The following is a 24,011-nucleotide window of genomic DNA, read 5'->3' on the forward strand; positions in this document are numbered from 1 at the left end:
AAGGGTTAAAACCATAATAATAAATTTCCATCGTTGATATTTTCACGTTTTCATTGATTCAATATCGATGTAAGGGTAAATCGATATTATAGTCGTATCACAAAACATAAAAAATAAATAATAAGATATCAATATTTTAAATATAATATAAATAGTAGAAATGTTAATTTCTTTAAAAATCAGAAAATGACTATTTACTAATTAAAATTTATTTTTTGAGTTTATTGTTTATATAATTTTTATAGAAATATTCTTCGAAATCAAATTAAAACCTCGATATTTCTGTTCATTTTAAGCCCCGGTTAAATCAAACTATGTGACACCAAAACCATAGTTAAAAGCAACGGCGTCGTATCACAATTGTTATAAAGCGTAGTCCATAAATTTGGGGAAGAAGGCAAGCAATTTTTGCAGAAGGAGAGAGCATCTAAAGCTTCTTGCTTCCCAAGCTTTCTCTGATAAATCCACCGGAACTTCCACCTCCGACCACCAAGAATGGCTGACGGTGAAGAAGCCGCCCGACGTCACACGGCGGTCAATGATTACCGCAAGAAACTCCTTCAGCACAAAGAGTTAGATGCCAGAGTCCGATCTCGTTTGTCCCTCAATACCCAGCTTTATAATCTCCTCCTGTTTTTATTTTACTCTGTGAATTCCGGTTCTAGTCGTTCCTAATGGGGTTTCTTTTTGTTGATTTGAGTAATAGTAGGTTTTGGGTCTTCGACAATGACCGTTTTATGGACTATGGGATTGCTGCATCTTGGTTTTAGAGTGTTGTAATTCATCCCCCCGATTTAACTTTGGGTCACTAAGAAATTTGTGTAGATTTGTGGGTGTGTTGCATTTCTAGGAAGTTTTAGGAAATGGGTTTGTGTTGTTTCTTAGTTTTCATTTTGCTACATTTCTATTTTGCTTGTGATATGTGTTAACATAAGCTGAAACTGTTGATTGTTTTACGGATTCTTGAGAAATTTTCTTTGATTTATGGTTTTCAGTGAGGGAGAATTTGCGAGCTGCAAAGAAAGAATTTAACAAGACGGAAGATGATTTGAAGTCTCTGCAAAGTGTTGGCCAGATTATTGGAGAAGTTCTCAGGCCACTTGACAATGAACGCTGTAATTTCTCTTGTTATTCCTTTTAATTCTTGTGGTATGAAAATTCTCTCAAATTGGTTGATAATGGTCGTAGAGTGTCATTGCTTTTGTGATTTCAGTGATCGTCAAAGCAAGCAGTGGACCAAGGTATGTGGTTGGATGCCGCAATAAAGTCGATAAGGAAAAATTAACATCTGGTACTAGAGTAGTTCTTGATATGACAACACTCACCATTATGAGGGCTCTTCCACGTGAAGTAAGTTAGATTTATTGATCATACTCAATGATTATAAAGGAAAAGGAAAGAAGGTAGTAGTATCCTCTAATTCAAGATTGTCCTAAATGTTTTGATATAATTTGCTCTAATAGGTAGATCCTGTTGTGTATAATATGTTGCACGAAGATCCTGGTAATGTTAGCTATTCTGCTGTGGGTGGCTTATCTGATCAAATTAGAGAACTGAGGGAGTCCATTGAACTACCTCTCATGAATCCTGAGCTTTTCCTTAGGGTTGGCATCAAACCTCCCAAGGTACTCTCTCTCTCAACCACATAGCTGATAGGTTCCCAAATTCTGGTTTTCTGGCTAATAATTTTTGCGTTATCAATTACTTACACTGTACTGGATACTTTCTCCTCCTTTTGTTTAAAAAAAATTTCCCCATTTCTATTCCAAGGGTGTGCTTCTGTATGGTCCTCCTGGTACTGGCAAGACATTGTTAGCAAGAGCCATTGCAAGCAACATAGATGCCAACTTCTTAAAGGTTGAATATTCTTCTTATACTGAAATGACTTTACTTCCCCTTCTTCCCAGTTAGTGTATAACTATTAGCTTTTATCTTCTTTTTAGGTCGTATCGAGTGCCATAATTGATAAGTACATTGGAGAAAGTGCAAGGTTAATACGAGAAATGTTTGGATATGCACGTGATCACCAGGTAAGTACTGATGTACTGGTGTTATGAACTTCTTTTGGCATGATTCTATAAGTAGTTGTGATTCATAATTCATGCTCCATTCTTTTCTGTGTTTAGCCCTGCATAATTTTTATGGATGAGATTGATGCCATTGGTGGGAGGAGATTCAGTGAGGGAACAAGTGCTGATCGTGAAATTCAGCGAACATTGATGGAGTTACTTAATCAGCTTGATGGTTTTGATCAGCTCGGTAAGGTATGTCCAAATTTTCTGACCCCTTGTTTGTTTTTTTTGGGAATCCCAGGCCCTTCTCACATATATTTAGATTCCAACCTTTGTTTTGAAGCCTGAAGGTATCTTTAATATTTAGATATTCAAGTATCATATGAACATTGCTACTTAAAAACTCTATTAGATGAGGGGTCTTTTAAGTTGAAAGATTACTATATCTTATTATTGTTGGTATAATATGCAATTGTTAAATGCTACCCTAGACAAATATGGCAAAACAGGTAACTGTTCTTCAGATGTCTAGATTTTTAGGTTCACAAATCCTTTGCAAATAAATGACCCTTTAACCATGTTTATCATTTGACTTTACAATGGACGTGAAAGTAATCTCTTCTTTATCAAGTATTGGTTGGCCTGGTAGTAACATGCGCAAACAAACAAGAGAGATAATGAGATCAAGGCTTGATGACCACTTCTGATCTATCTAAGACATTAATGTTACACAAGTTCTTCAGAAATCTTAGTGAAGAAAAAAAATATTGTGATTTTGTAAGTGGCATTTTTCTAAAAAATATTTAACAGTAACCAAGTATGGAATATAAATGAAAATGGAAGCTCTGGCCATATATCAAGAACTCCGTTTCTGGTCTTCTTTTTTCTTTGTTCTTTCTTTTTTGTGTGGGGGGAGGGGGTGGCAATTTCAGTTTTGTCTTACCTACATGATATAAGGTCGCATGCATTGTGAAGATATTGTTTTTTTTTTCCAATGTTTTAAAAGGGTAAAAGCGGGCTTGAGGCTTTTCCTCTTGAAGAGGTGCAAGCATTGAATTGAATTAAAAACATTTTACAAGTCCTAAATTGGAATGACCAAGTATTGCTAAACATGATAGTCATATTGGGAAAGTGTTAAAAAGAAATCCTCCCCCTTGATTTTCACTTAATCAAAAGTTCTACAAGGGTATCTTTAACATCACTACCATTATAATTAATAGGATTGACTTGTACTATAAATTTTTGTCTTCAATGTTTTTAAAGTCACAACCGTAAAAGTATTAATAGTTGAAATTATCACAACTCAAAATCTTTATATTTTTGAAGAATGAGGCAAATCACTAGATGAGGTGTAGAATTTTAAACCTTAGTACCTTTTCACAAAGGCTTAAGCCTCTTATGGTTCAATGAAGGTGTAAGTCTTGAGGCTAAAAGTTAGAGCTTTAGGTGTAAGTCTTAGTAGCTTTCTAAAACATTGTTTTTTTTTTAAATAAATAAATAAATAAATAAGAAACTGAGAAACCATATATTTCACACAAAAACAAAAGAACATGTTGCCTTGTGAAGAGAAGATATAAATTTAAGGTCTTAGATCTTAATCATGTTCCCGACCATGCTATGACTTAATTTTGTCTCGTCATTTCTTTTATTGCAATTTTTTCCCTCAAACTTTTATGTTTTCCTAACACAAGATGATTAATTTGATGATACCATAGGTCAAAATGATAATGGCTACAAACAGGCCGGATGTTTTGGACCCTGCACTTCTTCGGCCAGGGCGATTGGACCGCAAAATTGAGATTCCATTGCCGAATGAGCAATCCAGAACGGAGATCCTTAAGATTCATGCCGCTGGAATTGCCAAGCATGGTGAGATCGACTATGAAGCTGTTGTAAAGCTTGCAGAGGTAACCTTGCTAGTTTTTTTTTTTTTTTTTTTTTTTTTTTTTTTTTTTTTTTTTTTTTTTTTGTTTATTTAGGATTTCTTTTAGTAGAAACTTTGTCCACAATCTGTGATGCATAAAACTATCCTTTGTCTAGGGATTTAATGGAGCTGATTTGCGGAATGTCTGCACTGAAGCTGGAATGTCAGCTATTCGCGCCGAACGTGACTATGTCATCCATGAAGATTTCATGAAGGTAACTTCTTTCTATAGCGGTCTTTATTCATTGTATTGCAACAGATTCCTACAGAGAGGTCTTTTCTTCGTACTCACTTTCATCTTGTGATATTCGTTCAGGCGGTCCGAAAATTGAACGAAGCAAAGAAACTCGAGTCCAGTGCGCACTATAGTGCCGATTTTGGGAAGGACTAAAGCTATGTAACGTAGTCTTGGTAGCCAAAATCTTTGCAAGCATAACATTCCCCCCCAGGGAAACGATGCACTCTTGGGATGTGTGCACAAATGAGCTTTTCCTGGTATCACTGGTGTTTTTCTTAGAACTTTAGGAACTTGTATCTGATCACAGATAATGATGAACATTCATGAAAATCTAGCCATTCTTCTTTTCTTATTTATATTTCCTTTTGCTTGTGGGCTAAACAGATTGTTCTTCACCTGCCTTAACTTTTCTTGTTAATGTACTCATATTGAAAAGATATAAAGCTGAAGATGAAATGGTTCATTGTGATTTTCTTCTACTTAAACATGATCATCTGCAGCTCAGTTTACAGAATGCATAGTTCATTTCAAACTTTATGCCACTGTTGTTATTTGGAATGTCACTGCTCCTAAGTTACAAATGGGATTTGATGAATCATAAAATTGCTAGTATTCTATCTTTTTGACATTTCCTTGGCTGAGATTAACTGTTCTTCAATGTCAATCTGTTGTTGAGTTTGAATCTGACCATTCTCACGATCTTGTAAAACCAGTAGGCACTGACTAGCTGCAATCCCAGCGCCATGGCCTGAAGTATAGGAACTAATTAGTTAGTGAAAGTTGCATAAAGTAGTTTATAATGGAGTAAACATGTCAATGTTTCAAATCATATTATAGATTTGTTACTTATGTGGTTGTGTTTATTTCATCGTAAACTTGTAGTTCCTTTTAACATTGTTATTTCATACTTTTTTATCTTTTTTTTTTAATCATAATATCTATCAACATTGACATTTTATTAATTGAAACATCATGTTATCGAGAATATGGAGTTAGATGTCTGAAAAAAATACCTTAATAAGAAAAGGGACCGTGGCAGTTAGAGTCATGTAGGTGAGATAAGGCCCTCCAACCATTCTTGCAGATGAGAATATCACTGCAAATCCAATCTGTCAACACATCAATATTAGTTTAGCTCACACTCAATTTGATAATCACAAATTGTGTTTATTTTATCATTCTTTACAAACAATGATTTTAATCCACAAGTTTTTTTTTTATAATACTATTGCTTCTAAATTTTTTTTAACTTCCATTGTTTAAGTCAAAGTTCAAAAGTATTAGCCAAATATTCAAAATAATAACATTCCCATCTCTGCTTTAATTTTGCATTCAAATATATTCAAGTTGTTGATTTCTCCAGATCTTGCTCGTTTGTATTAACATAGTCCCTTTGATAAGAGTTGGCATGGATGATAATTCAACACTAACGGTTAAGTATCTAAGTTTAGCTCAATTAGTTAAGATATGTGTCGTCCATTGAATACGAATCATTTCATTCTAACATATTAATCAACTATATATATATATATATGAAAGTGACTTACATCAGCTGCCAAATTAAGGTCAGTGCCTTTGTAACCAATTTCTTTGAGAATTTCCCTTAAATGGAGAAAGGGGCTTGAGATCTCTGTTATCCACAATGCTGCTACCATCTCTGACCCACACTACATATTTATGCCCAAAATTATTGCTAGTTAATTGGGTAAAATATTAATGGCAAAATAATTTAAATATTTACATTATTCATCAATTATGTAAATCAACTATGGTTATATAAAATAAAAACAATTATTCTCCTGCAACAATTAAATTATCCAACTATACTCAATTAAGAACGGTTAGAATATTAAATTCCATTTGATAATCATCTTTGTTTTTACTTTTTGAAAATTGTACTTGTTTTCTTACCATCTTTTTAGATTTTTGTTAAAGTAACATTTGAATCCGTAGTTAAATTTCAAAACTTAACATGGATTTTGAGATAATTGTTTGTAAGTAGATAATAAACATAACAAATAAAGAAAGCAGTAAAAATTTTAAAGATTAAAAAATCAAATGGTTATGAACGAGTGTGGAAACATAAAAAAGAAAGAAAAAGACAAATTGAACATAGTTTAGCGGATAAGACATGCATATATAAAGTCAAAAATCAATCTTCAACTCGACGATTATAGAAATACAAAATGGGGGAAAAAAGTTTACCTTTTGATAAGCAAAGCCTGCTGCAATTCCAACAATGCTAACCAAGTGATGGATTGTATTGTCCAAACTCACTTTCTTGTCAAAATGGCAACACACCATATCATATATCAAATAAGAACAGCTGACAGCCAATGTTTGCATCTGGCTAACACATTCATCCCATCATTTAATAGCTTGAAGCACAATCTTACTAACAAATCAAATAACTTCGACAATAAAGATTTGACGGGCAATCTGAGCATAGCTTAATTAGTGAATAAAGACAGAATAAAAACATAATTTGCATTTTAAAAGTCAATGTTTTGAAAGATCCAAGAATGTAGAGGATTGAAGATTATAGATCGTAAATAACGAAGAAGGCGAAGAAGAAAGAGTGAGAATTAACCTGAAAGGGTGAAGATTGAGAAGCAAGAGGACAAATGGGGCATCGCCAATTTCGAACAGAGATGGAAGCCAATGTGACAGCCAAACAAGCATGGATTGTTGAGATGAGGCGATTACAAAATTCAAAAGATCGATTTGGAAGGAGTTTTCTTAAGAAAATGAAACCCAATGTCCATGATATTACACCGAAAACAACGATGTTTATTACGTGGGGATCTCGACTGTCGGAAACTGCCATGGCAGCTCCAAGAAAGCAGAGGTTTTGTAGAAGAAGAAGCCGAGTCTTGTGGAAAGATCAGAGGAAGTAGCAGTTTGTAAAATGAGAGAGAAGAGTCAATTGTGGAGCTTTTTCTGAGATTAAACCAACTTTTATTTATTTCTTTATTTATTTTTGTTTCTTTTCCTAAAGAATGGGGGTTGGGTGTTTTCATTGATGAGCATTTAATTCAAAAGTGGGGTTTTTTCTGGTTGAAACTAGGACCATATGGGGGTCCAAAGTCATTTGTTGGTTTGTTTTATTAATGGGAAAATTAGTTTTTTTTTAAAAAAAATCTAATTTGCATTTGATCTGTAAATTTCAAAATATTAAGCTTAATTCTTAAATTTTAAATTTGATTTCAATTTTGTCTCCGACTTTCGATACAATTTTACATTTAAGATTTGAGTTTTGTTTTAATTTAATTTTGAGATTTTGAGATTTTACATTTTTTATATCGATTTTTATTAAAATACACACTTTTAGTTATTGACATTAATATTTATTTATTAATTTGAAATAATTATTAAATTTAAATTTAAATTTAATAAGAACACTAGAATTTTTTTTTAAAATAATATTTTTTTTTAATAAATAATGACAAAAATAGGGTCGGAGAAGTGTTTTGGAAAACTATTGACAAAATTAGGGTAGTGGAATCGTGTACCGGGTACACGATTTCCATGTGGCATACTCGTGTACTGGTACATGAGTACCGTTTAATCCCGTTAGCACCACGTCGGCTGACTGGTTAACCGGTCAAGCAAACTCGTGGACCCGATCTACGATTTGCTTATAATTTTTTTTTTTTAAAGTTTGTTGACTAATTTTTTTTAATTGTAGATGTACAACAATATTAAAACTTTAGGAATTGGTCCACAAATTTCTTCATTATTAAACTTAATTATATATTTAATATACAATGAAAATATCTTGCACTCAAATTAAAAAAAAAAAAAAAAACCATGATATTAAAGAAAAACAATTAGTTCTTTAATTTACAATTTGAAAATGATACAATGTGGGATTTAAAAACGACCTTACCCCTTATGGGTTGTCTTCGTGTCTCTCTAAATTAGGTTCACCCTGTTGTTGCTGTCGTCTACGAATACGTCTTCGATCGGTGTCAGTAACATTGAGTCGTTTTGTTTGTTGAATAATACCTTCTACGTTGACCAATGTTTGTTGACACATTGAAGTTTGGTGATTTCGAACATCCCATGAGTTTTACGCTGACATGGCCGTAACCTCCCAGTACAAACGTCCATGATTTACATTTAACATACCAAAGATCCTAATTTGATTCCACTACGACAATTTCGTATTGTTCTATCACACAATATTTTTTTATAGTAAGCTGTAAATTTCTTTGGTATTAAACAACATTTATCTACACCTATATTCCTTTCTTCCAAAGTAGACCCTAGTTCACACTTTGAATTTATCATTTCTTAATCTATTTGGGTGAACATTTCTGACGGTACCAACTCAAGATCATGTTCACCACTATTGTCGTTTCCAAATAATTCATCAACTTCAACGTCAATGTCACTATCTCCATCATTTCCATGTTCAAGAATAACTAAATCTTACGCATGACACAAAAAAAAATCTGTTAATATGTTACCTCAATAAAATCCAATTTCTAAGTTTAACATATAAGATCTAAATATTATACATTTAAATCGGCCCAAATCTAAGATTTATAAATTATATATTTAAATCAACCCAAACAAATAAAAAAAAAAAATATAAGATCTAAGATTTAAGATCTACAAACATATACATATAAGATCAGCCCAACAAATACATATAAGATCAACTCAACAAATTCATATATTTCTAAGTTTAACATACATATATTTTTATTGAAAAAGATACATAAAATATATTGAAAAACATACATATCTAAGATTTACCACAGAAATATATAAGATCAGTCCAAACATACATATATTTCTAAATTTAAAATATATTAAAAACAACTAGAGAAAAAAAAATTACCACAGAAGTGTTCGGACGATTTTCTCGGTGAGGAAAATCAAGCAAAATTGGAATTTTGGAAGATTTTGGTGTGGAAAATCAAGGACTCGGTGAGGAAAATCAACAAGATTTTGGAAGGTAGAAAGCAAAATGGAGCAGATCATTTGAAGTTATCGGTGAGGAAGAAGGAAGGCAGAAGGTTCGGTGGTCTCGGTGAGGAAGAATAAGAGGTGGATTTAATGGCGAGGAAGTCGTGTACCAGGTACACAATTTCCTTAGTCAACCCTGCATAGCGAGGGATTCATGTACCAAAAACCTATTTTTGGGAATACTTTTCCTCCAATCCTATTTTTGTCATTATTTATTAAAAAAATATTATTTAAAAAAAATCTGAAAAATAGTAAAACCTAATTAATTTTATTTTTAAAAAATTAATTAATGAATATTAACACGAAAAAGAATAGTTAGTAAAAAAATTAATGTTAAAAGTAGAGATGAACTTAAAATAAAAATCAAATTTCAAAAGTAGAATGGTAAAATTTTGAAGCTTCAAGATTAAATTAAAATAAAATCCAAAACTTAAAAAAATTTGAATTTAATTAACATTTTGAAATTTAGGATTAAAATAAAAACTATATTTCTGGGGAAGAAAAGGACGGATATTATGGATGATATTAGTTCATAAAATTTTAAATTTTATGTTTAATAATCTTATTACGAAATTTATAAAATTTCCATACTTTAGTTTGAGGTTGGATTCTCTGCCCTAGAAGTTCAAACGAGAGGATTGGATGAATTTTGTCCGTAAATGAAATCTAAATCCAAATTTTGTAGTTTCAACATTGTGAAATGGATGCATTATGTTGGAATCATCCAGCAATTTCTCTGAAAGGCAGCAAAAATTCTGAGAATCATGGTTTCCTTAAATCCAAGTCGTCGTCGCATTTTCACTGCCGAGCGGCGATGAACAGTTCAAATTCAGAATCAAAACCATCGCCACTGAAAATCCAAAATCGCATGTTTATTCTAGGGATGGGTTTCGTTGGACAGTTCTTTGCGCAAGAACTAAAGTACTCAGGATGGTAAAATCTCTACACTTCCTAGTCTTCAACTTGTAGAAATTAGAGAATTATCCGGTAATATCATTCGGATTCGAAATATTTGTTGAATTTGAGATTTATCTTTAAGAATTATAGGTGTGAAGCTAATGACATGGGGGTTGATCATTAGGGCTGTTTCTGGGACTTGTAGAAACCCTGGGCAGAAGATGCAACTGGAGGGAAGGGGTTTTGATGTTTATGTTTTTGATGCAAATGATCCAGAGTAAGGTTTCCTTTTGTGTTTCATTGAGAGATAATGAAAGATAAATGTGTGCTGTCCTTACATTATGTTTCATTGATATGGAAATATTTTCTAGTTCATGAGATGAGAGTACTAAATGTAAACAAATCGACACCGACGTCCAGGATGCTTGTTAGGATGATGTTACGGGCAAAGTTCACTCCATACCTATGAACCCTATGAGTTTGGCTGCAAGCTCATGGCCAATATCTGGATTATGTTGTTTCTTACTCACGTGAAATAGATAGAGAAACATTTATGTATTTTATACTTTATGTTTCTGCTGTGATGATCTTAGAAATGGTCTGTTCAAAACCTGTAAAATTGATAGTTTGGAAGTTGATATAGTTATAGTGTGAAGTTTCCATTGGTTAATTGTTGTGTTTGTTTTGTAGACAGGGCACTCTAAAAGCAATGAAGTATCATACTCACCTTCTTGTTTCTATTCCACCAGATGTGGATGTTGGTGATCCTGTATGCCATAATATTTATCTGTTTTATTTTGAATACTAATGCAGGACAGTGGTAGAAACTTTTGTTGAGATTAATTTAGGTGTTTTAGTTGAGCTTTTTTAAGCTTTTAATGAGGGTTTCACAGCTTACATAATCTGAAATGCCCTAGATTAATTGCAAGAAAATGTCATAACATTGTCCTGCATCAAAGACTCATTAATTTGGGTTATCTTATGGAAATTTCTTACTGTCCTGCTTTAACTTTGCAGCTGCTCCAGCATGAAAAACTATTAAGGACTACTTTACAGGGTGGAGATCTTCGATGGCTTTGCTATTTGTCATCAACAAGTATGCGTTTGTTGTAATGTAAACTGGGCAGCATTTCCTGTTGTCATACATGCATGTAAGATAAACAGTAGAACATAGGTCTAGCAAGCATGTGAGAATTTTTTTTAATCACTATCTCCTTCAAAAAACCAAACTCTACCTTATGTAGTGTTGCCAACGTACTCACTCTATTTTAGGGATAGAGAACAATGAGAGGCTTTCATATTTTGGTTTGAATCTCTCTCTCAGCCCCCATTTGGCTCTCTTTCTCTCTTACAAGCGTTTTATGAGGACCTAAACCTTAGATATGAGTAGAGCCCTTTGGAAGTCCTGCCTATGATCCCGGTTCATCTTATTTCTACCATCGGAATCCATTCCTATGCCACTGATGCAACAAGTATAGGACTTGTGATTTCAAGGGATCCCATGCCTTCTTCCTTTTGCTCATAACTGTTTTGCCACGTCGGTCCATAGTAGACCTTTGGCCTCAGTAATTGCATAGTTTCATTATTGACTATATGATCAAAGTTTCTTCTTCGTGGCAGGTGTCTATGGAGATTATGGTGGTGCTTGGGTAAATGAAGAGTAAGTGATTTTTGCTGTATACTCAGTCATGATTACCAATTACCATCGTATATTTACTTGATTTCGGTATTAAACAAGTAAATTACTCTATGGTAGTAACCCGACAAACCCCTCAAGTCAGTCAGGCAAGTTGAGGATCGAAGCAGAGGAGAGATGGCTAAATTTGGGTAATGATCTTGGCCTCTCATCTCAAGTATTTCGGCTTGGAGGTATCTATGGTCCAGGTAGAAGGTTGTGATCTCCTTTCTCTTGATATATTTGTTAGAAATCAGCCATTTTTCCACGTTCCGTTCTTGTCATTCACTGCATTCAACTTCAAGTCTGTACCATTTCTATTCTTTTGATTTTCATCAAGTTCCATGTCCGTGAACAAAATGTTATTGTTCTTGTTTTATAAGTGATTGTTTTTTTTCTTAAAAAATTTGGTTTCATCACAGTGCTATTGATACAATAATCAAGCAGAGATCCTTATCTGAGCGTCAACAACATAGGGCACGTAGACAATACACATCCCGAGTTCATGTTCAGGACATCTGCCAAGCTCTTAAAGCCTGTATTCAAAGGCCTTCTTCCAGGTAACATAACGTTATATCAATAACAGTATCGTGTAGTTAGAATGAGAGAGGAATGAAATTGAAACTGAGAGATAAACAAAGATTTCAATGCTAGACATTCTTTTGCAGGAGAGTTTACAACATAGTTGACGACGATCCAGCTCCAAGGGAAGAAGTTTTCTCGTATGCTCGAGATTTGGTCGAGAGGAAGTGGCCCGGGAAGTTCGATTCATTGTCGAAGCAAGTGGAGGCAAGTGTTATTACCAATGGGAGTGAAAGGGGTGATAAAAGAGTGTGTAATGTACGAATGAAAAGAGAGCTGGGAGCGAGTCTTGTGTATCCCAGTTATAAATCAGGATTGCAAAGCATAATTGACCAAATGAAAGAAGAGGAACCCTTTTGAAGGGTCTCCAAATTTGTAGACCATAAATATATTGAATGTCTTTTGAGTTAAACAAAATTGTGGGATAGAGAGTCATTCGAATGATTGAACCATGGATCTTTGAGATGAGATGATAATTAGCACTTTATCGATTGAGTAATGTTTGAATTTGCTTTTTATTTAGTTTAATTGAAGATTGAATGCATAGCCTCTCTTATCTTATAAATTGGAAAAATGGTTAAATTTAGGACACATATCAATTTATACTCTAAATTTTGGAGGTTGTATTCATAAAAATCTTGAACTAATGATTGTATCAATTTAAACGTTAAACTTTCATAATTGTATCAACTTACATTCTCCAAATTTTATTCGATCAATATCATATGAAACTTATAATTAGAGTTGATTAAATTCATAAATTTACCTACTTATTTTTTAAAATCATCAATGCATTAATTCTCAAATATGTGTAGATTTCTTTAAATGTTAGTTTTACAAAATAGACGATTAAAGCAAATACATTGATGATTATCAAAAGAAATTTTGTTTAAAAGTCTAAACTGATCCATTTATTAAAGTAACAATTATAAATTTTATACGAGGTTTTTGGAACATAATGAGTATGTATTGGAACAACCACTAAAATTAAATTGATTTTAGTTATTATATAATGTGTTTTGTATTTTCAAAGATGTCAGGATGGCCGAGTGGTCTAAGGCGCCAGACTCAAGTTCTGGTCTTCGAGAGAGGGCGTGGGTTCAAATCCCACTTCTGACAATTTTAGATTTCGTTTTCTTTTATTTTCCATTGGGCCTGGCCCATTTGTTCACATTTCAATGGAGGCTTTGGGCCGTTTTCTACCAATGAGCTTGGCCCAATCTCGAGCTCTATCAAAAAAAATAAGTCATCATTTTTATTACTTGTGTTAATGAATAAACATAATCAAGCATAATTAAAGTTCAAAAGAGCACAATTCAATTTTATAATTTACCTTTTCTAACCATTTATAATTAACCTTAAATAATATATAAACGGTTGCATTATAGAAAAAAAAAAGAAAAATTGCAAGAAGTTTACCTAAAAGGAATGAAAGTCATAGTTAAGAAATTGTGAGAAAACAAACGTAAATTTTTAATAACTAAATAGTCATCAAATGAAAGATTATCTACTAAGTTATATTGAAATTGGCCACACGATGTAAACTTAGATCGTGTTTTGATTGGATCGACTATGTATGTATGGATCACTAGCAAGAAATCGTTTCTTTTTTAATACTGCTCCATGAGTTCTGCACGCATTGTAGATGACAAGATCATGTTTGTCACAGATGCAAAGGGCGAATAAGGAATCTGGTGTCAACCCGTCATCGAGAATGGCCTGTGTTTCAAAAGTTGAATTTAAGAGTAGTTTAAATTTAGCATTGAATATTTTATCTATTTTAGTCCCAAAAAATTTAAAACTTCACCATTACCTCATTATTTTATTTCTAGATAGTGTTGGTTACATTTGTGCTTAAGACTGATAGGTAGATTAAGTTGGTCACTTGTGGCACATACACTTAACAAAAGTTTAAAGTTTAGGGTCTGTTTGGATTAACTTAAGAAAAAATTATATTTTTTTTCAAAAAATTCAGATTTATTTAAACATTTTTTTTTATTAAAAATTGATTAAAATATACTTGAAAAGTTATCTTGAGTTGTTGCCAAATACTCAATTTTTTTTCAAAATAACTTATTTTTTAAAATTAAACATTTGAAAATGTAATTCAAACACACCCTTAATTAAGTTTAATGTCGATAAATTGTGTGTATTTTTGCCTATTTTTTTTTTTTTTTGAAAAAAAACATGTAATTTACATTATTTGACCTTAGGATTTTATTTCTAAGTAATCATAGCTACATTTATGCTTAATTAGGATATAGCTTGAACCATTATACCTTTTAACATAAAGTAATGGTATTATATTGACAAATTTGCATACAAAGTTACCTTATTTGTTTGCCAATGCCATGCCTTTGCTACTTGTAATTTGTGTTGTTAATACTACAAACAAGAATATTAATTTAACATTCTCATTAATTAATATGATTATCTATATAACATCATACTAATTCAATAGAGGTTTGGTTCCCAAAATACCAATTCAATTGAAGTTTATAAAGAAAGATATGTTGTCATCGCCATCTTATCACTATTAATATATAAATTAAATAAAAGTAACAGTCAAGGCAAAAGAATGTCAAAGTCCAAGACTATAACAAATTAACCCAATTAGAAAAAATAAAAGGTTTAAATGTTACTTTGATTACTGTACTCTCAATTTTAATTTATTTCGATTCTTATACTTTCAAAAAATAGGAAAATTTTTATGAATAGAAACATTCAAAAACTATTTACACTTTATGACAAAAATTCTAAAAGTATAAAAAAAGTTCCAAAAGTATTCTTACACTTATAGAGTTTTTTTTGGTATAAAGTGTAAATATTTTTTATTTTTAAAAAGGCCCATTCGAAAGATTTATTTTGGTCCTTATATGTTGAACGTTTGTTCAGCTTAGTCCATGTGTTTTCAAAAGTTTATTTTGTTCCGTTAATTCATTTTGTGACATTTTTTTTAATAAAAATGAACTACAATTGAAATTACAAAAATCAAAATAAACTTTTTGAAGTAGATAGATGAAAATAACTAAAACAAAAAGAAATATAAAGACTAAAATAGTATTTATTTATTATTTAATAAAAAAAATATAAATTAAATAATTTAACTAAAAATAAAGGGTTGCTTTCAAATAAAGGAAAAATGAATCAATTTACTTATAAATATAGCAAAATGTCAGTATTCATCCATGATAAACCGCGATAGATATCTATAATAGTTGTAGTCTATCGATATTTATCAGAGCGATAGAAGTCTATCGAGTCTATCACTGATAAACAATTACGTTTTGTTATACTATATATATATATATATATATATATATATATATATATATATATATATATAACATTACATCAACATTCACGTAATAAAAAAAAAGGTTACGTACATTTGAAAACAAACATACAACTCACAAAGAGAAAATCAAATGAAAAGATGTGTATTATAAAAAGAAAACATTAAAAAAAAAAAAGTTCAATTAAACTAATTTAAAAAAAATGGGGAGAGACCTACAGTTTTAGTTCATGAGAGTTGGAAATGAGGAACCTTTTTCTTTATTATTAATTATTATTTAATTTTGATAATAATAAAAATTGACCCTTAATAGAACCAAAAAGCCACCGACTCTCCACTCAGCTAAAACGAGTTCCAAACACAAAATGCCCTCTCTGCATTTTCTGACAATTATGTTCTCCTTTTACATTTATATCTCTTCCACGTTTTTATTATTATTATTATTTTTTAAGAGCTTCCAAAACACTTCAACATATATCTTAATTAACTCAATTCAAATAATTCATGTGGTGTATATTTATAAGTAAGACATTCTTTTATAATTAGATAATCTATCCGGTTGAGGATCGTATTTGGTTTTATGTTTGACTATGGATGACCTCACCCAAGGTTGAGGTCGAGCATCATCCTTAGGTCATTTTTTGGGCCTAAAATGATCTCTTGGGTCGGGGTATTGCATTAGGCATGTCCTGTTAGGCATTTGGTAAGGCTCGATTGAGGTTAAGGTCAATTACAGGGCCCAAGCCAACCCCTTTTTCTAAATTCATTTTGGTCATAAGTTACCACTTTCAGTTTGTATCATGTTTTCTTTTAAACCTTATCATTTCTATTTACCCTAGATGTCAATTATATTTTTCGATCCAAAATCACCCCTAACAAATATAATTAATGTGAATATATAATATGAATGATCCGTATACTAACTTATTTAATAGGAATAAAATATTGATTTTTAATTTTTTATGTTTAAGATTTATTTTGTTTAAAAAATATATCGGAATCGACATTTTTTTATTTTTTTTTTAGTGGATATTAAAAAAATTCAGGAGATCAAAATGAAATTTGAACTTAATTCTAACGCTAAAATAAGGTTTTTAAAAATTTAATATTATCTATTTTCTTAAAAAAAAAAAAATTGGGTTCTAAAGTCTATAATTTCTCTTGATAAAAATTTCAAACTCAATCAAATAAATCAAAAAGTGACATAACTTTATTATTTTTAGATGGTCCAAATTTTTTAATAAGATATTCTTTTTCAATCTTCGAAATTATTTTCCTTCCTTTCTAATTATTAAACACCTTTTAACCTTATATTTTCTTAATTATTATGCAAATTAGTGCATAATACATAATCTCAGGTTCGTCGATCCTCTCGACAACATTGTGGGCTACTAATAAAATATGAATCTTAATTAAAAATAAAATACTTAATGCCTTTTTTAACTAATTCTTAATAAAACACCACATAGATCATTTCTTAATGATCGAAAAAAAAATCTTTCACATACAACAATTTTTTTTAACTAAAATACAACAAAGAAATTGGTAAAGGGTTAAATTTACAAAACAAAGTATATAATATTGATTTAATTTGTCATTACTTTTGAACCATAATAAAATATTGAATCTTTACTAATTATATAAATACTTTATAAGTTAAAAATAATATCCATTAGATTAGTTGTCATGTTTGGTAGCTATTGCAATTTTTTTTTTTTTTTTTTGAACTATTTTATCGAATCAATATAATGAGCTTACACATTTTGTTATATGTCAAAATTGCCCGCTCTTTCATTATTTGCATACTTCTAGGTGAAGAAAAGAGAATTTTCTCTAGATTTGATGTACAATCATTATTGAATTGTTAATAATGAATGATTAGGAAATAACACTTTTAATTTATTTGAGCATCACTTCACATGTTATTTCACCTTTATTATACTCAAGCTTCCAAATCTTCCATAATTAGCGCGATTTTGTACAGTTAATTAATTATGTTATGTCATTCTATGACACAAAATTGGTCAACTTATAAATATCATTTATGCTATATAAAAATATTATACATGTTTAAACAAGCAATAATTCAAGACCAATATTGAAATAGTGTTGTATTATTAATTGTTACAAAAAAGTCCTAAACATTATTATATACCATTGATGTCAACTTAAAAGTAAATATTTTTAAATTTTAAACATTTTAGGAAACTACGTTTTGTAAATTTAAAAAAAAAAAAAAAGAGTTTATTTATATGTCCGTTGAACGATGCTTATATAAACAATTTTAAGTCATGAATAAGAAATGTGACATTATTATAAATATTTTATTCTATACAAAATGCTACTTTTGTTTTGTTTTAGTCACAATTGTCGACACAAGCATACTTCAACTTGTATAAAATTTATACTATCGACTTAGAAGTTAGAAGTTTGATATCCTCACATATTATAAAAAAAAGAAAAAAGTCTCAATTAATTAAAACCACGTATATTTCTAACATATTAAGTAGAAATTACAATGACATAGGAATTCAATGGTTGTATTACATAGATCTAAATATTTTCTCTTTCACCAACGTTAAAAAATTTGGTATTAAATTGTAGAATGAAAACATTTTTTTTGGTCGACCCTCTTTTTAATTGACTTAAATATAGCTCAACTGATTAGTGACGTTAACTCTAAAAAGTAATAATAATTTATATCATCAATCAAAAAGTCAATCAAAGCTTGAATCTTCATTGTAACACGTTGACCTAAACAAAAGCAAAGCAACATTTATTATTGGTTGAAAGATTAAATCTAATATTATATTATTTGAAAAAAAAATTAGTGGCTTTCAATATTTCAAATAATGATAATAAAATTTTCATTATATATATATATATATCTTAGAAAATAAAGTTTCATTATATCTTTATTTTTTAAAAAATTAATTTATATAGTTAAGTATTATGTCTATCTAATTCTCGAGTTTTAAAAAGTTTAAATTATATTACTTAATATTAAATTATATTCAATTTAGTATTTTAATACATGACATATCTTTTCTTGACTTCATGTGGAAGGAGAAATTGAATTGCAGATTGTCTCAATTATATGCCTTAACTAATTAAACTATGTTAGAAGTTGATATAATATCTTCGAATCTATTTGGTAGGAAATTTGAAAACATTAATTAGAAAGCAAAGAATTCAATGAAAATATAATTATATTTCATGTTTCCAGATGTGTGTTTAGTACCAACTTCTAATTTAAACAATTGTTTAAAATATATTTAATATTATATTTATAAATCATAAAATTAGTTGTAGTTATCCACTAAATATTAGTTGACAATAAACTATTTTTTTATGAATATATTTTATGTTAAATTTTTTTATAATTATTATTTTGTAATGGTATATAATTTATAATACGTATTTTAAATTTTGAATAATTGAATTGAGATGGTAACATGACATGTTTTTAAATATTTTATTTTATTTAATATAATTCTGGATTTTAAAATTCAAAATTCAAATTTTTTTTGATATAATGAAAACATAAAATCTACTGTTTTTAGAATTTATACGGTTTAGATCATAGAATTTGAAAATAATTTTTAAAAATCAAATTTGAGTGTTTTCTAAACACGTATTTGATGAAGTCAGTGAATTTATAAATATAAAACACAACGTGAATTCTCAACCAAACGGATCCTTAAATTGGAAATAAAAATTATTCTTAAGATAAAAAAAAAATTAAATGTAAAAATTGAGAAGTGATTGGGAATGGAAAAAGGCATATTTGAACCCCAACCAACCATATGCATATGGTTTGAGTGGGAAGCCAACATGTCCCTTTCTTTCAAATTTTGGGCCAATTATCCAAATTACAAGTAATATTGTTGACCAATCATTTATCAAAAAGCTCTTCATAACCAACCAAAAGCACTACTATATCCCTTGTAAAATCCTAAAGAGTACAACTATAATATATCTTATTTTCCCTTTTTTGCTTTTGTGTTTTGCCCTTACTTTATTAATTCAAATATAATTTTTTTCCCCTTTTTACTTCATGTTTGAATTAGCCCTTTATAAACAACTTCAAACAATCAGCTTGCTACAAACAAATTTTAGTACTATAATATACTTCATTTTTATTTACATTATAATTTTACATTCATAAATATTCCTTTCAATTATAGTGGAGCCCACTCCATTTTTTTTTTAAAAAATATTAATGTGACAACCAGTTAATGAGAGTAGTATCCCTATTAAGGTGGTTTAAAAAAAAAATATTCCTTGACATAATTTTTTTTTATAAACACATCACGATAATATTCTTTAGTTATGAAACAATTTTCTCTTTACTCTAGTTTGGATTATTGTAGTCCTAGGTTATCATAGTTTGTTAAAATAGTTTGTATTGGGGGTATGAATTATTTTAGTTTGGATTATAATAGTATGTGTTTGAGACATAAACTATTTTATTTTGAGAATGAAGTAGTAAACATTGTAGCAAAGAATAAAAGAAATGGTAGAACGTAAAATAGTAAAAACTATAGAAAATAGAGAATATGATAGCAAATATGGATTTTGAAATAGTGTTAACTATATTTAATTGAGGGTTTTGAAACAAGATGTGGTTATAATAGTCAATATGGAATACTAGAAATGGTTCTTTTTGTTTGTAAACAATTGAAATAGACACAAAATTTTTAGCCGTTTATAACTAAATACAAATGATTCCGAGGTTGGTTAAAATATCATTTTTTTAAAAAAAAAATTTAGTAGTTGTAATTTCAAATCTATAAATATATTCTTATAGTATATTATCTTTTTGCATGAAAAATATTATTATTATTTAATCAAATTTAATAAAAATTACTTTAAAAGGGACTAAGATCTATTGAAAGTACACTAAAATTGGACATTTCAAAATTAAATAACTAAATTTAACTTTTATTTAAACATGTGAACTAAAATTGGACATTTAAAAGTACTAAATTTAATATTTATTGAAAGCATAAAAACCAAAATTAAACATCAAAGAAATGACTATAAAATTTTAAAATATATGAACTAAAATGGTATTTTAACGTATTCTAATTTTTTTATTAGAACAAACTCATCCCTTTAGAAATTAAAATAATGATGAAATTGCCGACTCATGATTAACTTGTTAAGACACCAACATCTTCTTTAGTTGAAAGCCACACTCATGCTCTTTATTTGGAATATAAAATTAAAAAAAAAATAATTTAAAGAAAATAATAATAAAGAAAAAAAGTTCACAATACATTTCACATTTTTATATGGAAATATCTTTTCATCATTAACAAAATTGGTTTACAAAAAAGGTCAAAATTGGTAAGTTTTTAAATAAAAATGACAAAAAATGTTTCAATCTCCAATCATGATTAAAAGGTAATAATTAATTAAAAAAATAATAATAATAAAGGAGAGAATTAAGAGTTTGTAAATATGAGGTTAGATGCATAAACAATAATAATTAAAGAGGAATGAGTTTGATAAGATTTGCTCAAATGCTCCCTTTTACAAAAATAATTTCAACTAAGACCCCATTTCTACTTCCCTTAGCACATCTGAATCTGATGAAGATTGTTCCAATGTCCCCAAGGAAATCACCAGAAAGATGATTTCACATTTTTCAAACACACAGATCAGATCATGAAATTAAGCTTCAGAACTCAATAATGGAAGATATCAGCAGCAGCCATGATTGGCTGGTTGAAGTACAGGAAATTCATCGAGTTCATGAAGCTATCGGCGGCCACATTTGTCTGAATCTGAAAAACTTCCTCCTCCGTTTCTCCAAATCCGCCATTGCTGCCGCCGCTGTTGATGCAATTAGCGATCTCCTCGAGCGATTGCAATCTCTGAGTCAGTTCCGCCATTTGAGCTCTCAGAACCGAGTTATCGGCCTCGATGTTCATATAAAGCTGCGATGTAATGTTGATATTTGAAAGAATCTGAGCGTTATCCTTCCTTAATTGAGTCACTTGCACCATCAATTCGTCCAGATGTTGTTGCTTCCTCATCCGAGATCGTCTCGCTGATTCGCGATTCGATTGCATTCTTTTCCGTTTCCTCTGATCCATCAGAACCTGCAAATCCTCTTCAGAGCCTGAGTTTTGAAGCTTAATGGAACCAGAGGAATTTCCGCTTGCAGAGTCCATAGAGATGAAGTTGATAACAATTAAATTTACAGCAGAGCACAGAACACAAGACACAGATTACAGATTATAAATGATCTAATCTAACGTAGAAAGAGAAAACCTAAATCGAAACGACGAAGATACCGATACAAATGAAATTAACTAAGAATCTCCGAACCGGCAATCGATCTGGTGTGATCTTGCTAATCTGAGGGAGAGGAGTGAAAGAAGTTCATGAGAAGACGTAGAACCAGTAAAGGAAGACGACGGAGAAAGATTGAACGAGATGCGTGCGGCGGCGGAGAGAGGAATTGATCATAAAACCGGAACGGAGAATTTCACTGAGAATTGGAGACATGAATCTGAAACATCAAGAACAAGAGATTGAGCATCTAAAAGGACGGGGAATGAAATTCCGAGGAAACGGCAGAAATACGGCGGCAGTGGCGGAGAGGAGAGAAGGAGGAGGTTGGGGAAAGTGGGGAAAGGGTGAATTTATAGAAGAGAAAATTATTGGAAAATGCGAGAAAAATTAGGAACAAAATAGAAAAATTGGTGAATGAAAGGAAAAAAGGGGAAAAAGGAAATAAAAAAAAAAGTGAGGAAAGAAAGGACATAGGAATCTCCAACTCAATTGGGTTCGGCGGGACACACCAAATTTATTTTTCTTTTCTTTTTCTTTATTTTTCTAATTGATATAAAATCCTATTTTTTATAACCCTCCCATTTTTATCTGGTTTCCATAGGAGCCACAAGTTTTTTTTTTTTTTTTTTTATATATATATAAAATTCTATATTTATATAATATAATTATTTATACGTCTCAACACATTTAATCGACATACAGATGTATTAGTAACAAAGAAGTATATAACTCTAATTCCCAACTTTAAAAAACATTAATTTAAACAAATTTCTTGCCTCAAAATTATATATTTCAATACTATTTTATTTTTAAAATTTTAAATATGATTGAACCTAAAAATGAAAAAAGAGAGAGTTTTGTTGATCTAGATTTTGATTTTGGTCTTATAAATTATTAAGTCTGAGTTTAATTACTTTTTCTTTTCAATTATTTTTACAAATTTTCATTTTTTGTAAAGGTTTAAATACAACTTTAGTCGTTAAACTTTTGGTTTTTGTTTATTTTGGTCATTATATTTTTAAATTGTTCATTTTAGACTTGTAATTTTAACTTTGATTCATTTTGATCCTTATACTTTAAAAATATTTATTTTAATCCTTAACTTTGATTTATTTTGGTTCTTATATTTTTAAAAAGATGTCATTTTAGTCCTTACCTTTTCACTTTTAAAGAATAAAACGGTCTCTTTTTAAAAATCGAAGGACCAAAATAAACCAAAGTTGAAATTACAATAATTAAAACAAATATTTTTAAAATATAGGGATTAAAATAAATTAAACTTGAAAGTATAGGTACCAAAATGAATATTTAGGGACTAAAATAAAAAAAAAAACAAAAAATACAAGACCAAGACACTCGGAAATCATTTGAATTTTTTTTGTCATTTTCAGAAGAAAAGAAAAAAGAGAACAAGGTTTTTTATTATATATTTTTAATTATCAAAATTTGACAAAAAGTAGACGTAGAAACAAATAAGTTCACGTAATATTTATAAAATTAATTTTTTAAAATATAAAAACAAAAAATAAAATAGTTATAATTAAATTAAACAAAGCAAAACCAGAAATTTGCAATTGCTCCTTAAATCATCATGAATGCGTTTTACATAAGTTTGGTTTTCCTAATTTATACTTTAGACATATTAAAGGCTAGCAGACAAATAATTATGTATCCAAGTGGATGATTGTGAATTTACCTTACACGACTTCAATTTCCATCTTTCACCCATTAAATATTTTAATTCTGTTTTTAGATTTTACTAATATATATATATTTTTTATGTTCTTGTTTGTTAATAATAATTATTTTATACGTGACTATAGTTAAACTGACATAAAATCTGTACTTTCAACCAAAAAGTCTCCACACTACATATCGTTGAACTATATATACAAAAAAAGAAATATTCAAACACATAAATGGATGATGGAGAATACACGTTCAATTAGAACATGAAATTCTAAAAGTATGATATGTATGATTCACATATTATACTAACCTTTATCAATCTGTGAACCAAAACTCTTCTAGAGGTAATATAGTAACTTCGTCGTCACAGTGATAGGGTTGTCAAAGAGAGAGTATTTTGAGAGTGATGAACTGTA

General features: G+C 29.9%; 3 protein-coding genes, 1 non-coding gene and 1 pseudogene across 7 annotated transcripts; 3 read left to right on the plus strand and 2 right to left on the minus strand.

Annotated features, from left to right (window-relative positions):
* The first annotated feature begins 316 nt into the window (after positions 1-316).
* Positions 317-4,643, plus strand: LOC120076748 (AAA-type ATPase family protein). Its single transcript, XM_039030650.2, has 10 exons — positions 317-595; positions 996-1,115; positions 1,214-1,350; positions 1,464-1,625; positions 1,771-1,857; positions 1,944-2,030; positions 2,127-2,264; positions 3,728-3,919; positions 4,053-4,151; positions 4,253-4,643. The coding sequence occupies exons 1-10, from the start codon at positions 496-498 to the stop codon at positions 4,325-4,327; spliced, it is 1,197 nt and encodes a 398-aa protein (XP_038886578.1). The 5' UTR covers positions 317-495; the 3' UTR covers positions 4,328-4,643.
* Positions 4,620-7,138, minus strand: LOC120076749 (uncharacterized). The gene is made up of 5 exons (XM_039030651.2): positions 6,765-7,138; positions 6,380-6,520; positions 5,722-5,841; positions 5,188-5,283; positions 4,620-4,922 (listed from the first exon to the last, which is right to left on the minus strand). The coding sequence occupies exons 1-5, from the start codon at positions 6,999-7,001 to the stop codon at positions 4,818-4,820; spliced, it is 699 nt and encodes a 232-aa protein (XP_038886579.1). The 5' UTR covers positions 7,002-7,138; the 3' UTR covers positions 4,620-4,817.
* A 2,545-nt stretch (positions 7,139-9,683) lies between these two features.
* Positions 9,684-12,804, plus strand: LOC120076650 (NAD(P)-binding Rossmann-fold superfamily protein). 3 transcript variants are annotated; one of them, XM_039030530.2, is made up of 8 exons: positions 9,684-10,084; positions 10,233-10,325; positions 10,739-10,817; positions 11,066-11,144; positions 11,669-11,708; positions 11,805-11,939; positions 12,146-12,283; positions 12,392-12,804. In XM_039030530.2, exons 1-8 carry the CDS (start codon positions 9,852-9,854, stop codon positions 12,663-12,665), a joined length of 1,071 nt encoding a protein of 356 aa, XP_038886458.1. In that variant the 5' UTR covers positions 9,684-9,851; the 3' UTR covers positions 12,666-12,804. The 3 variants fall into 3 exon arrangements, with proteins under 3 accessions (XP_038886458.1, XP_038886459.1, XP_038886460.1); XM_039030531.2 differs by having other exon boundaries at positions 9,722-10,084; positions 10,199-10,325; XM_039030532.2 differs by having other exon boundaries at positions 9,757-10,084; positions 10,191-10,325.
* Positions 12,805-13,340: 536 nt separating this feature from the next.
* Positions 13,341-13,424, plus strand: TRNAL-CAA (transfer RNA leucine (anticodon CAA)). Its single transcript has one exon. It is a non-coding gene; the product is annotated as a tRNA-Leu (tRNA).
* Positions 13,425-21,057: 7,633 nt separating this feature from the next.
* LOC120075032 (bZIP transcription factor 44 pseudogene) lies at positions 21,058-22,388 on the minus strand (annotated as a pseudogene). The gene has a single exon (XR_016528958.1). The product of XR_016528958.1 is annotated as a bZIP transcription factor 44 pseudogene (transcript).
* Between the last annotated feature and the right edge of the window lie 1,623 nt (positions 22,389-24,011).

This window comes from Benincasa hispida, chromosome 4 (genome assembly GCF_027475165.1).
Source record: "Benincasa hispida cultivar pf3 chromosome 4, pf3_genome.v1.1, whole genome shotgun sequence".
NCBI lineage: Eukaryota > Viridiplantae > Streptophyta > Magnoliopsida > Cucurbitales > Cucurbitaceae > Benincasa > Benincasa hispida.